At 39.1% G+C, this 13,138-nt stretch overlaps 1 protein-coding gene across 6 annotated transcripts in view; it reads right to left on the bottom strand.

Annotated features, from left to right (window-relative positions):
* The window catches only part of SRPK2 (SRSF protein kinase 2), a 139,416-nt gene that overhangs the window by 78,697 nt on the left and 47,581 nt on the right, over nucleotides 1-13,138 (bottom strand). Inside the window, exon 2 of one of the 6 annotated variants that reach the window (XM_027679372.1) lies at nucleotides 12,898-12,961. The exons of 3 other annotated variants lie outside the window; for them this stretch is intronic. In XM_027679372.1, the coding sequence (XP_027535173.1) occupies nucleotides 12,898-12,935 (38 nt within the window). In that variant the 5' untranslated portion in view covers nucleotides 12,936-12,961. Of the gene's footprint in view, nucleotides 1-12,405; nucleotides 12,462-12,897; nucleotides 13,096-13,138 lie in introns of those variants that run through there. 2 more of the 6 variants (XM_027679371.1, XM_027679370.1) reach the window with 2 other exon arrangements.

Here is a 13,138-nt window from a genome sequence, read left to right as displayed (position 1 = left end):
ATTTTTAAGTCAAATCAATATACAAAATAAAAGATGACTTACAAACTCTCGAGTTCACACCTTCCTATCCAGTTAGCAATTCACTCAGAACAAATCACCTCCATTGACATTTTGTTGACATCATCCACACCTTTACAAAACAACAATTTAAATCCTCCAATCTGGCCCAAGGAAGCTGGTCTGTATTTCACAGAGTTTTAGTAACTTCTATTACCTTCTGTGAAATAACATTGTAATTGAAAGCAGACTTTTTCATTGCTGTAGAATTACACAACTGAATGCTAACAACAGCAACAAACATGCCAAAAATAACCAGAAAGAAACTTGGAGGCTTCCGATCTTCCCTTATATTTTAAATTACAAAGTTCTGATTTCCAACTCTGGAAGACTTAATATGGAAGATTAAAAACACACTAGATTACTAGGGAACAAAAAATAAAATTAGATAGATCAATACCTTCCTATGCACAGTATAACTACCGAGGTTTACAGTTGAATAAAAATAGCTGTAGCCCACTAATTACTCTAATGTCCCTATCCTAACAAAAACACAGTGCTATCTTACAAGTAAATCCTTGTGCACCAATATCTAGAGCATCTCTAAGCATGTGAAGGAAAAAAAGGTTATCAGGAGAAGTCAACATGGATTCACCAGGGGAAATCAGGCATGACTGATCTGATACCCTCCTACGATGGCAGGCCTGGCTGGGTTGACGAGGGCAGAGCAGTGGATTTTGTCTACCTTGATTTCTGCAAGGCTTTTGACATTGACTCCCATAATAGTCTCATAGGAAAGCTCAGGAAGTGTGGGTTAGATGAGTGGGCAGTGAGGTGAACTGAGAACTGGCTGAATGGCAGAGTTCTGATCAGGGGCAGAGTTTAGCTGGAGGCCTGTAGCCAGTGGTGTTCCCCAGAGGTCAGTGAGTCCAGTCTTGTTCAACTTACTCATCAACAACCTGGATGAAAGGACAGAGTGCCTCCTCTGCAATGGTAAACATAATTTAAGCCTCTCAACATTTTCATCCTTCAGTATATACTTAGACCACTTTTTTTGCTGTATCACAATAAATTCTATTATTTCTCTTGTGAACTCTAACCATTACAAGCTGATAACTGAATTATCAAACATATATATATATATGTAGAAGTGAAGTCCTGCTGTATATTCATGTCTCTGACTTTCACTTCATATATACAGTATCTCTTTCAATGCATCAGTACTTTAATATAAATGTTCAAATAACCAGCACAAAATCCAAGGTATGAGGTAACAAAAACTGATGACAGAAGACTGTGAGTAAATGGTACCTAAACAAAAAGAGAGATAACAAGAATGAAGACGGGGTGGGAGGTAAAGGTAAGCCTCTAGGATAAACCTCCTATTGTATTATCTGCATTTAAAACTCAACTGCAAATCAATCTCAGATTACATTTTGCAGGCAACAGTACACATATGAACTGCTAATTGTGGACAAAACACCAAGGTCTCATAAGTAGTTTAGAGAGCCAAGAAGTTAGTCTCAAAATCCTTCAGGAGTCAAGGAAGACAGTATGTACATCCGCTCCAGCTGACTCATACAGGCTTAGACAGGAGCAGGGTGATGAAGTACCAGGCAATAACCTAGTCAGGTTTTCTAGAAGAAAAGCAATCATTTAGGGGAAAAAAAAGCTACAACCAAAACCCAGAACAGACTAAGTCTAAACACTCTTGCCTTAGAGAAATCCAGTGAAAACCTGGCAGAAGCCTTGCAAGACAGATCTTAAAGCAGCTCACACCTGTCCATGGGAAAGGTCTGACAAGAGCTATTTGCAGTAAAGGGCAGGAGTCCTCACATGCCACACAACATGACCTGAGAACAAACTGCAGTGTCCAGAAAGTTAATAAAGGTATTACAGTGTGCATAAAGATTTTTCATAAAAGTTGTCTTTTAGGTATGGCATTGTTGTTCTAAAAAAGTAATGTCTGTGATCAAGCCGCTCTCTAAAGCATTCAGTATTTGGCTGCAATCAGGGCTGATGGTTGGGCTGAATATCCTCCTTTCAGTCTCAGTAAAAAAGGAACATTAGGTCTTTTACACAACAGCTGAAAAAGCAGGAAAAAAAACCAGCAAAAAATGCTGTGCCTGTGATTCCAGGAGAGAGTTGTGTGGGGTTTTTGGGTGTTGTTTTTTGAATTTTAAAGGGAGTTTTTTTAGTACACTACTTGCTAGACAGGCAGACTTGAAAATATCAGTAAAATAGCTGCTCGTTGCACTTTGTTTCTACTCTGCTCAAACAAACAGACCTCTGTTTACATGTTTTGTGTAAATAAACAGCACTACACACACAGACACACACAAAATCTCACTATCTTCGAATCACATAATCTATTTCTCTTTCAGAGAGAAGCAACTTGGCAAAGCCTCAAGTCTTACCTATCTTCTGGGCTCTCAGAGTAGAAATAATACATGCCAAGTTTTCTGGATACAAATGTCAGATAGCCAGATATTGGCTAACACACATCATGGCTCTGTGGTTTTTGCCAGCTCAGCTGCCTTTCAAAGGAATTGAGCAATCTCTTGATGTTTGGAGGTCAAATTAACTGGCCTTGCAGTCTACCTTGGAGACATAACCTTGTTTAGATGGAAGGGGAGTCATATGATTGCTTTTTGCCTTTTTTTAAACTCACACTTTCAGACTGCTATTATCAGACAGCTCTTTTCTGGACCAAAACGCAGAGAGGCAGGATGTCCAGTCTGAGATGGTTTAGGCTCCAGAGCTGCTTACTATTATTATGCATTATCTGTGCTGTGTTACCTCAAATGGGTTTTGCAACAAGGACAGATACCACTTCAGCAGAGTAAGCAGCATTACTTGCTTCTGGTCATTGGTGAGCTTTGCCTTCATTAGATGTGTGAGCCTAACACATCTAACAGCTCCAAGTCTGAAGCACAGAGTACATATCTATCACATGGTAAGAAGATACCTCACTTTTCCTTTCCAGAAATACAGGTCTATAAAATGAATAGGAGTTAAGCAGTAGACAAAACTCTGCAATACTAAGCTTCCAAGAGACTGAAAAGTAAAGCATTCGTGCATTTTGTATCCTCAGCTGATGTCAATCTTTTGGATGCCAAATCAGATGGCCAAAAATCCAAACAGGCCTAGATCCAGTTTTGAGAGGTGCTACTAGGCCCCTAGGAGACCAGTGTTAGGTTATCTGATTAAAAGCTAATCATAGCAGAAACAGATCCAGCAAGGATCAGCAGAAAAACAACAGGTAAACTCTAACAACCTCAAAAGTGACAATGCACCATGTGAATCAGCTACTCCCACGACCATAAATTAGACCATATTCCCCCAGTGTGAAACCCACCAAGATGAGTCAAGGAGGAAACTGTCTCTCCAGAAAACACCTTGAAAACTAAAGGTTATTGTCTTAAGGGGTATGGAATTTCTTATGGGATGCAGGGAGGAAGAACATTTTGGAATTGTGTAAAACTTGCCATGATATTGTTTAGGGGAAGCATTAGAGGTATAAAGGTATAAAGATGGATAAGCGAGAAATAGACATGGGAAAACAGCAGGGAGAAAGGATAAATAGGGCAGGTCCAGTGCAAGTGAGTGGCTGGTCAGTGCACTTATCTGACTAAGCCCTGCCCTTGATCACGACAGTTTACCCTATATTGTCATCAAACAATCTGTTGTCTTTGTGGATGCACTTTCTATTTGGGGTGTGTATGTGTGAACTCAAGTCAACTTCAAGCCAGACTGGCCAGCAAGTACATGAAGTCCAAGTGTCAGCAACTGGAGTGAGAACACAAACCTCGGGGGCTCACGGTGCCACCAACTAGGGGACATCAGTGGTAAAGGCTTCAGTAACCACACAGAGCATTTAAAACCAGCTGGGGGTACCCATAGGGCCCATGTGTGTTTCTGTGAAAATTCCACCAGTGGACTTGCATTGTGAGGAGCTGGAAAGAAGGAAAATGAAGGGGATGTCCATGCAGTTCTTGCTTGAATGCTCTGTGTGTGTGTTTATGTGGGTGCCAATAACAGCACTGGTTTGAGTCTCTGTGTGGCCAGCAGCATATGCATTTTCCGTACATGAGCATGTGCACATGCACATACCCCTACTGGGAATAGTGCTCCTTCTGCCTGGCCCTGGGGACACAGAACTACAGTAGTCTTGCACTTACCCATTTAGCTACAACAGGAGGTACTGCCCCTGGGACCCAGAGCCCTCCATGTTTGGCTACCTCGAACAACTGGCATGGCTAAAAGGACACATACCTTTAGCAAGTTTCTTAGCAAAGCTATCAGTGACACTTGGAAGGCGAACTGTCTAAAATCTGCCTAAGGTTTGAGTTTGGGGTAGTCTTAAGTCTTTTACTAGACTGCTTAAGCTGTCCTGGCATCTACTGGAACACACTCCATGCAGTTTTGCTACGGCATTTTGTAAACCCCCGAGTATTTAAATGATAGTCAAAAAATGTATTGGCAATCTTGGACACTGTTCTACTTCAAGTGGATGACCTCTGGTTCTTTTAATAGTCCTTGAAATTCCTATGTGCTAAACACATTGGAAAAGAATCTTGAGCAGTTCTTTCCTGTATGTTTTCTTTTCAAGTCAGGATTCCACTGTACACCAACAGAAGAGTAACATAAACAATGCAAAAATACAGGTGAAACAAGGTAGATCTACATTAACTTGAAAAACAGATTTCCGTAAAAAGCAACAATGCCTTTAAGTATTACTGGTCTGCACAAAAAAGAAAAAAATGCATTCTCGGGCACCATACTTCATCTCAGTAAGCCACCCACAGACACTAAGAGTACTTGTGAGAAAGGGGAAGAGTTTTTCCTTGATCACTGATAATTTCTTCGTAAGTTCTCTATTATTTCACTTCTGTTGTGAATGCGTTCTGAGGAAGGCTGTATCTCTTTTTAGTTGGCTTTCTAGACTAATGCTCTGAAACATTAATTACTTGGAAAGGAGCCAAGTGAGACTTCTAACTAAATCCATGAAGACTGTTTGTACTCTTATTTATAACAGAATGAAAGGTTTTAACTGAGAAAAATGTACTTCAGAATCACTGTAATTGATCATTTTTTTCATATCTTAGGGAAGTCTTGGACCCAAGCTGTATTAGTCTTCTCAGAAGCTGGCACTTCTCATAGCTAGGACACCAAGCAGCAGTGGAAATTCCTGATTCTTGTCACATATGCAACAGGATCTGTCAGAAAGGCTTTACACTGTCATACTGGGGATGACAAAGCACCACTCAGAGGAAACCACCACACGTGGTCTCCTAGGGGTAAGGTAATCCTTTTATAGAAGGATTCATAAAGAGCTGAGCTAATTCCAAACATCTTCCATTCCAGTTCATGGCATGAAATAAACAGAGGTGGATACACGTCTGTCTGGTATGTGGGCATGGCAGGAACTGAATGCTTTTGTGGACAGTGGCTACAGCAGCTGAAGATGACAGACAAGAAGAATCTGCAGCTCCTGATGCTGGGTACAGACTAACAGAACTGCTGTCCACTGAAATCCACAGGAATTTCAGACTGCTTTTCCACCTCCACAAAAAAAATCATTGCTGGATATTCTGTCACAGCAGTTATAAAAGAAAATAATACTGTCTCTTTCCAGCAGTATTAATGACAAAAACAATTCTCCCAGTTTCTGCCAGAACTTTAGCTTTGACGACACAGAACAGACATGTAGTTTAATAGTTTCTGCAGTAATACAACCTTCTTTGCCCACAGAAAAGACGTACACTCTCACCATGCTCAGTAGTACCAAGCAACAGAAGAAAGGCCAAGTCCTTGCCTTCTTGGGAAGGTTGTGAACATCCCAGTAGATTTGGGCATTGGAATTTCATTAAAACAAGGCACTGAATTCTTACAAGGTTTCATGTTACTCCAATGACATTTTACCAAACAAGAAGTAGGTTTAAGAAATTCTTTTCCTTTCCACAGCATTATGCTCCAAGTTTTGGAACAGAAGTCTTCAAGATTAACCACCACAACACTAAAATACAGATGGTTCACAATGTCTTAAGAGAAGAGAATACCATTTTTTAGCAAATGAGGGTACCAATTTACAGTCATTTATTGTTTTAGCAGACATCAAGACAGAATGAGGACACTTTTATCAGTACAGAGAGGTTATTTAAAGTGCCTTCTGAACATCCTATTAAACACAATGGCCAAAATTTCATAAAAATAGTACATCTACATGGGATGTGGTTCTGGTTTTGAACATTGTCCAGTCAAGAAAGAGAAGCAATCAACCAGCCTGACTGACCTAAAGCTATAATCAGACAAAGAAAGCTGTATAGACAAACTTGGTAAATAACTGGAATTCCTTCATTTGTAGCACATACAACAGGCAAAGCTTGGAACTGCACACATTTGTTTCATAACTGGAGCTTTAAAAAATAAAAAAAGATAAAGAGAATGAAGCAAAAGGAAAGGAAATACCAATTTACTATCCATCTAGTCAGAAATATCAGCATGACTTTGGCAGGCATCCTAGATGAGATAAACTTCAGATTTGCTTTTAAGGTAACACTGACTTTTTAGATTTTGTCAGTTTACCCAAGACTAAAGGTGAGTTTTGAAGAAAATACAGAAACACCTAGGGTAGATACTGCCTCAGGAGTATAAAATTCCTGAAGACAGAACTAGTAAAAGACCTTCTGGTCATAATACCCTTTGGACAGAAATGGTACTTTGCAGTCAACTGGAAAATTTGGATATCCTCCAAACTGCATGTTACAATTCACATCAAGTCAGAAGCTGAGAGATGCCACAATTTCCTGATATTATGCTTATAATACACAAAATACACAACAAAATGGAATGCTTAAATTGGCATCCATTTCCTTAATCTGTTGCTACCATGCCTTGGTAACTACATCAACTGCAGATCAGTGAAAATTCACATATAACACAATAAATTTACTGAATTATAAGAATGTCTAAATATTTTATTATTGATTTTTAAGTATATAATATGAACATGTGTATAATGTGAAGAGGCAGAAAATCACAAATTAATTTATCCTGTAAGGCAGCACAGCGACAACAGAAATGCAATCACTAGGCATAGTTACACATTTTTTATGCCATATATCAGGTAACATTCCCATACCATCTGTCCAGGGGCCTGGAGTGGACATTTTAGTGAAAGCATGACTAAGACAGTGATTAGGCAAAAAGTTTCAAGTCATGACACAGACTGAATTTCTAATACAAAAGGCTTTGCTTAAAACAACCTGTTATTTTTTTCATGACATTTTACCCTGAAACGGAATCAGAATACTTATATTTACCTTAGAAAGTAGATTGTGCAAGTCATAGTTTTCAATTTTTTTTACTTTTTTTTTTTTTAGCCATCAAATAGCTGTGTTCTAATCATCACTGCATTGGTTGAGTCAGTTCTCATACAGGAAAACCTTGTACAACTCCTCAGAACCTTCAATCTCTCCCTTTCTTAAAATTCTCTAATTTTACTTCCAACAGGAAGTGACAAAACATGAGATTTTTAGTTTTCAGAAGGTATATTAGAATGCCTCACAAATACCTGCATGAGGAAATGTTCTTAATGATAGAAAAAATAAGTAGTGCACAGACATCTGAATAGTAGGAATACTAATAACGTATTTCATTTGTGATTAAATATCAAAGTACACAATTTTCTTACTTATAGCAGAAATTCCAGACACACAGAAATAAACAAAGTCTATCACTGAAAACCAAAATACACTTCAAATTCTCAATCTTTTCAAAGCCTACTGATAAACTGACAGAGGCACTACCAGCTCTAAAAAGAGTGCAACGTCCTCTAAAAATATCACTTCAAGTGAAAAAGATGCTCCACAAGTGGTTGCTTCTATTTCCATTTTTTTCCTACACAAGGACAATGGCATGTTGCAGCATTCCTTGTCTCTACATCGCTTTCATGCTTCACTTAAAAGCCCTGCATGCTAAAACAATGAGACTGTGAAACCTTTAATATGGAAAGCACACAAAACATAGGATTTACTTTGGTCTAGGACCAATAATTTAAAATTAAGCACCTAGCCTAAGACAGTTACACAGAACATGGTCACCCAACAGAGTTGGCAGAGGAATAAAGTGCCTCCCTGCCAAACAGCTTAGTGCCCACATTAAGATAGAATGATTTTCTTTCTACTTCTGAGATAAAATACAACAAATAGTGTTAGCTTGTAATTTTGAAAAAAAAAAGAGGGAAAAAATATACACTGTTAACTGTTATCAGATATTAAACCAGAAAGGTAAGTTATAGTTGTATAACTACTAAAAACTAATGTGAACTATCCTGAAATGGAATTTACGCAGTATTTCTTTTACCCTATAAAAAAGAATAAGTAAAGCAGGGAGAAAGCTAAAGAAAATAACATATTTTGAAAATGTGTTCAAAATTTACTGGAACTGATGAAATAGTTGCATTATTCTGATAATTATTTTTTGTTTCAATGTTAGTTGCATAAATAATAGAATTGTTATCTTATCTTACAATTCTCTATTACCTAATAATTTTTACAAAACATTTATCTGACACACAGCAATGTCAGCTTATACTGAATGTTGTGAGCTAATGGTTTTTCTACCTTAAACATTATTTCTACATTACATTACATGTACAAGTTACATTTCTGCCTTAGGAGACATAGTGGATCCACAATTAAATTAAACTAAAAAAAGAAAACCACACACAAAAGTGGAACAAAAAAATTCCCTCACGTTCCTAAACCTGAAGGAATCTTTCAGCATCATAACTTGTTTTACAATGCCTCTTCTCACAATTAGCATTAGGTTTTTTTGAAAAAGAAGCAGACATTACTCAGTCTCCATCTTTTCTCCTCCTCCTCATTATTTTAGATTTCTTCCTCCTTTATCCCTGACTGCATTCTTGGCATGATCTGATGAAGAAACCACATAAAAGCACTGAGAAATACATTAATTTGCTTTGCAAAGATAAATTGCAAAGAGAGAGGGGTATACATAGCCCAAGGCTAAAAAAAAGCCCAAAACCCCAAACCAAAACCACCATTCCTTTAACCTTGCCTGCACCACCCCACCCCAAATACTTCTACACATTGATTAACACAAACTTGGCTGTCCTACTGTCACTTGAAAGTATCTTCCCTTTACCGTTATTTATAAAACCCCTCAAAATCATAAAAATTGAATTATACACACACCACTTATCTATTTTAAGACTGCTCATAAGTGGCTGCTATTAATTTTTTTGGAAAACATTGAAGCGGAAACTCATTTCAAAGAAACATGCACATGCAGCCTTTGCAGAGAGAGGGAAAAAGAGCAGGTCAAACACTTGAGACTCATCAGCCTCACTAATAATCTTTACCAGTAAACATGCCACAGTCAAACTGCATTGCTAAGATGACATAAATTTAGAATTCAAAATCAGACTTAAAAAATACCTAGTTCTCTGTCCTAAAATATAAATAAGAAAAATACTATATACATTAGGTTTGCAGGCTAAAGAGTAGAAAGCGATCCAAGGGAAGAACGGACTTTTCTCAAAAGGAAACAGAAACTTACCAACAGTTCCACAAAGCCCTTAAAAAGGCAAAAAAGAAAATCTGTGCAGCTCAAAGGGTTCACTGTACTGTAGATGAGGGCATAACTCATACAAGAGAAATGAAAGTATTTTTGCTTTCTTGGAGGACTCCTGAAAGACCATCCTCCTCTGTCTGGGTGCTGCTACTTGCTTCCTCGTGACATTTGCAAGGTTTGGACCAGTAACCTCACACAGCCTCCAGTGAAAGGTAAAGCACATGAGAGTAGTTAAATTACTGCCTATTAGATAAAGAACTCACGTGTGTGCACGTTGTAGGAACACATTTCCATGGTCTACTTAAAGCTCAGACACCCAAACAAATCAATTCAGTGACACAAGCTGCAGCAGGTTACCTGATCCACCACACCCGTCCATGTGCACACACGCATCCGCAGTTACCCGGGTTACCTTATCAACAAGGAACAAGGACTTTGTCATAGGCTGCTAACACATTCATGGGCAGCATTAACTACTCGGAAATTTAGGTCTTATAGATGCTGTCTGATCATAACAGCTTAATGAATATCCCATAACACACCAAAAAACAGGTATCTTATCCCCTCACATCTGCAACTACAGTTTTCCTAGGGAGAAGGGGGAAGAAAGATGAATCTATGAACAATGTCTCAGGTTTGTATTAATTTACTTTTCAAGGCTGCCAATGTCTTTAATATCTCAGAGGTTCCTCAACAAAAGGGTTCATCTTTCTTGTTAATGTCTCCTGAAAGCCTCTTAAAAACACAACAAACAACTATCCTAAGAGAGCACTGCAGGATTTCTAAAACGCTGAGCTTCCATAACAGCCAAACCATCCATTATATTCCAGCTTCCTTCTCATCATTAGGACGTGACAGCATGTTGAACTTGCCAAATGAGCAGGAAAACCTACAAACGCTAAACTGTCTTGTAAAAACAAAGACCAACCAAAGAAAGAGGCAAGTAATGGGCTTCTCCCTCACTGCTTCTCTATTCCCATTTCATCGGTTTCTGTAAGTGCACAGAGCACCTCCTCTCCTCTCCCCTCCCCTCCAGCTATGCAAGTGCTGTCTAGCAGCCTCTGCTAGCGTGGAAAACAAGAAACAAGCCATGGACTCTTTCCTTCCACCCAGCATTCCCACACAGACAACTCGAGCTTCTCATAAAGTCCAACCACTAGGAGCAAGGGTAAAAAACTGGCAATAAATTAATAAATATGCAAGTATGAATTCCCTTTCTGTGTTTGTCAAAAACATGCATATTCTCATGTCTGTATGGTACAAGCACACACTACAATTTTTCTACAGAGCAGATTAAGGACAGTTCAACAGTTCAGACACTCAATATTATAAATTATTTTTTTTTTAATTCTTACACATCAATTTTCAAAGGGCCTTGAAAGGAACTGGAGGCTAATAGGATAGGCAGCACTGTTTCATAACAGCTTGCAAAAAAATTCAATCTGTTTTTGGATAGGTGAAAAGAATATGGTTATTAAAAAAAAAATCTCTTATAACACATGAAGTTGTTTTCATTTATAACCAACCACACAGCTGATATGTCAAATCAATCTCCAGGTGAACAGTATAACATATTTAAATCCTTAAAAGAAATCTATGTGCATATACAATATTCAAATTTTAATCTTCATTCACATCACGCTGTTTAAAAAAATCTTACTTTTTAATGAATGGCTTACAAATGAATCTCAGACAAATGCATCTTTTTCTAATTGTGTGTTACAATCCTTTACAAGGACCTCTTCGTCTAGGACTACCATTAGTTCAACTATGAGCATGTTCTGCTCAAAACCACACTGATCAGTTGTAGGGTGCTGCAGAAAATTCATCTCAATAAGATAAATATCTGTATTATATACCAAATTTCCCCACAGCAATGCCAACAAAAGTCTTTCCAAAAATCAAGTTAACACCTGTTTCCTTTACTGTTTTCACTCCATCATCCTCTCTGTTAACACCACCATTTTATAAGTCTTGTATTTAAAAATTTTTGGCATACGGCTGGGATAAAGATTAACAAATAAACACTGACATTCTCACTCATCATTCTTCATTTTGAAAAAATAAATAATAAAATCTCTCTCAAAGCTCTTCTTATATTTCTCCATTTTGGAAAGGTGACTTAACATCCCATTCCCCCCCACCATTTTCTGTCTCTCTCATTGCTGATATTTTGTTATAACTACAGCTGGTGAAAGGCAATGCAGTTTGCTTCTTCGTATCTTACACAAATATACTTATAAATCAAATTAAATTGCTCATTTTGGTTTTTAAAACCATGCATGCCACACAGCACTCATTCAATTTGAAAGATGTCTTTTAGCCTGTTTCCTTAAGATAGCATTCAGTGCCTTATCATGTTGTACTGAGCCATTCAATAAAATGTACTTAGGTAATAATTTCAGCCTAACACACGTTTTGAGTGCCTAAAATTAATATTTTTTTGCCAATGTCCAATATTAAAATGGCAAAAATAGAACATTTGGGGGGTCTTTTGCATACAGGCAAAATAATTACTGTAAATAATTTGGGGGAAAAAATATGATATGTTTCTCTGGATTTAAGCAGTTTCGAAAATAAAAATCTCCTAAAATTCACTTGCAAGGAAAACAGAAGTGAGCAAGGCTGGATTATTTAAAATCAACAAAATAATCACCAGGAGGCTATTTCACGTCAGAAAATTTAAATGTTCATTTAGTACCTCTCAAGTATTTCTTTAAAAATGAAACAGCTACTTGAAATTGTACTAATCTGACTGACAGATAAAATAATTGCTTTAAAAACACTTCTGAGTCATTTTGTCCTTACCTGCAGGCATGAACCATTACTGCATGCAGCGACTGCTCCATTTCCTAGCACAGACTTGAACGGGGATCACATCTATCTTAACAGAATGTGACTAATTGGGGGATTTGCGATTCCTGAGCTACTTTCCAAAGGACACTCCCTTTTCCACATGAAACGCTTCGCCAAGTTCTATTTCCTATCCACCTAAGCTGGAAGGAGCCCGTCGGAACCGCGGGGTCTTTGCGACGCGTGACGGGAGCGGGCGCGGGGTCCGCACCAGCCCAGCCCGCCCCGCCGGGATCCGCATGCTGCAGCCCGCCGGGCTCCGGGAGACAGGGATGGGACCGACAAACCTCGGCAGAAATGCACAAAAGCTCAAGGAACAGGAGCGGCTGTGGTGGGGTGGGCACGGAGCAGTATCCAGCATGCAGCACGCGCACAATGCCAGCAGCGCGGAGGAGGAGAAGGGAGAAGCCCCTGCGTTTCATGCGGACGGGGGGATTGCGGCCGTACCTTTCTGGAGAGGACGACTTCTCAGAGTTAACTGACATCAGCAGCTCAGTCTTCTGCTTGATTTCTGGAAAAATCAGAAAACGTTCACCACCGGCGCCGCCTGCCCTCGCTTTTCCGGGGGAGCCGCTTCCCTGCGCCCTTTTGTCCGCCGGAGGCCCGGGACGCGGCGCTGTGCGAGGCCGCCCAGCCGCGCTCGCAGGGCCGGGCCCGCGCACATGACCGCGCGCGGCGGGCGGGCGCA

This window comes from Neopelma chrysocephalum, unplaced genomic scaffold (assembly GCF_003984885.1).
Source record: "Neopelma chrysocephalum unplaced genomic scaffold, ASM398488v2 Primary Assembly neopelma1_45, whole genome shotgun sequence".
Classification (NCBI taxonomy): domain Eukaryota; kingdom Metazoa; phylum Chordata; class Aves; order Passeriformes; family Pipridae; genus Neopelma; species Neopelma chrysocephalum.
The sequence above is the reverse complement of the archived record's forward strand: the minus strand, read 5'-3'. Positions and strand labels throughout refer to the sequence as shown.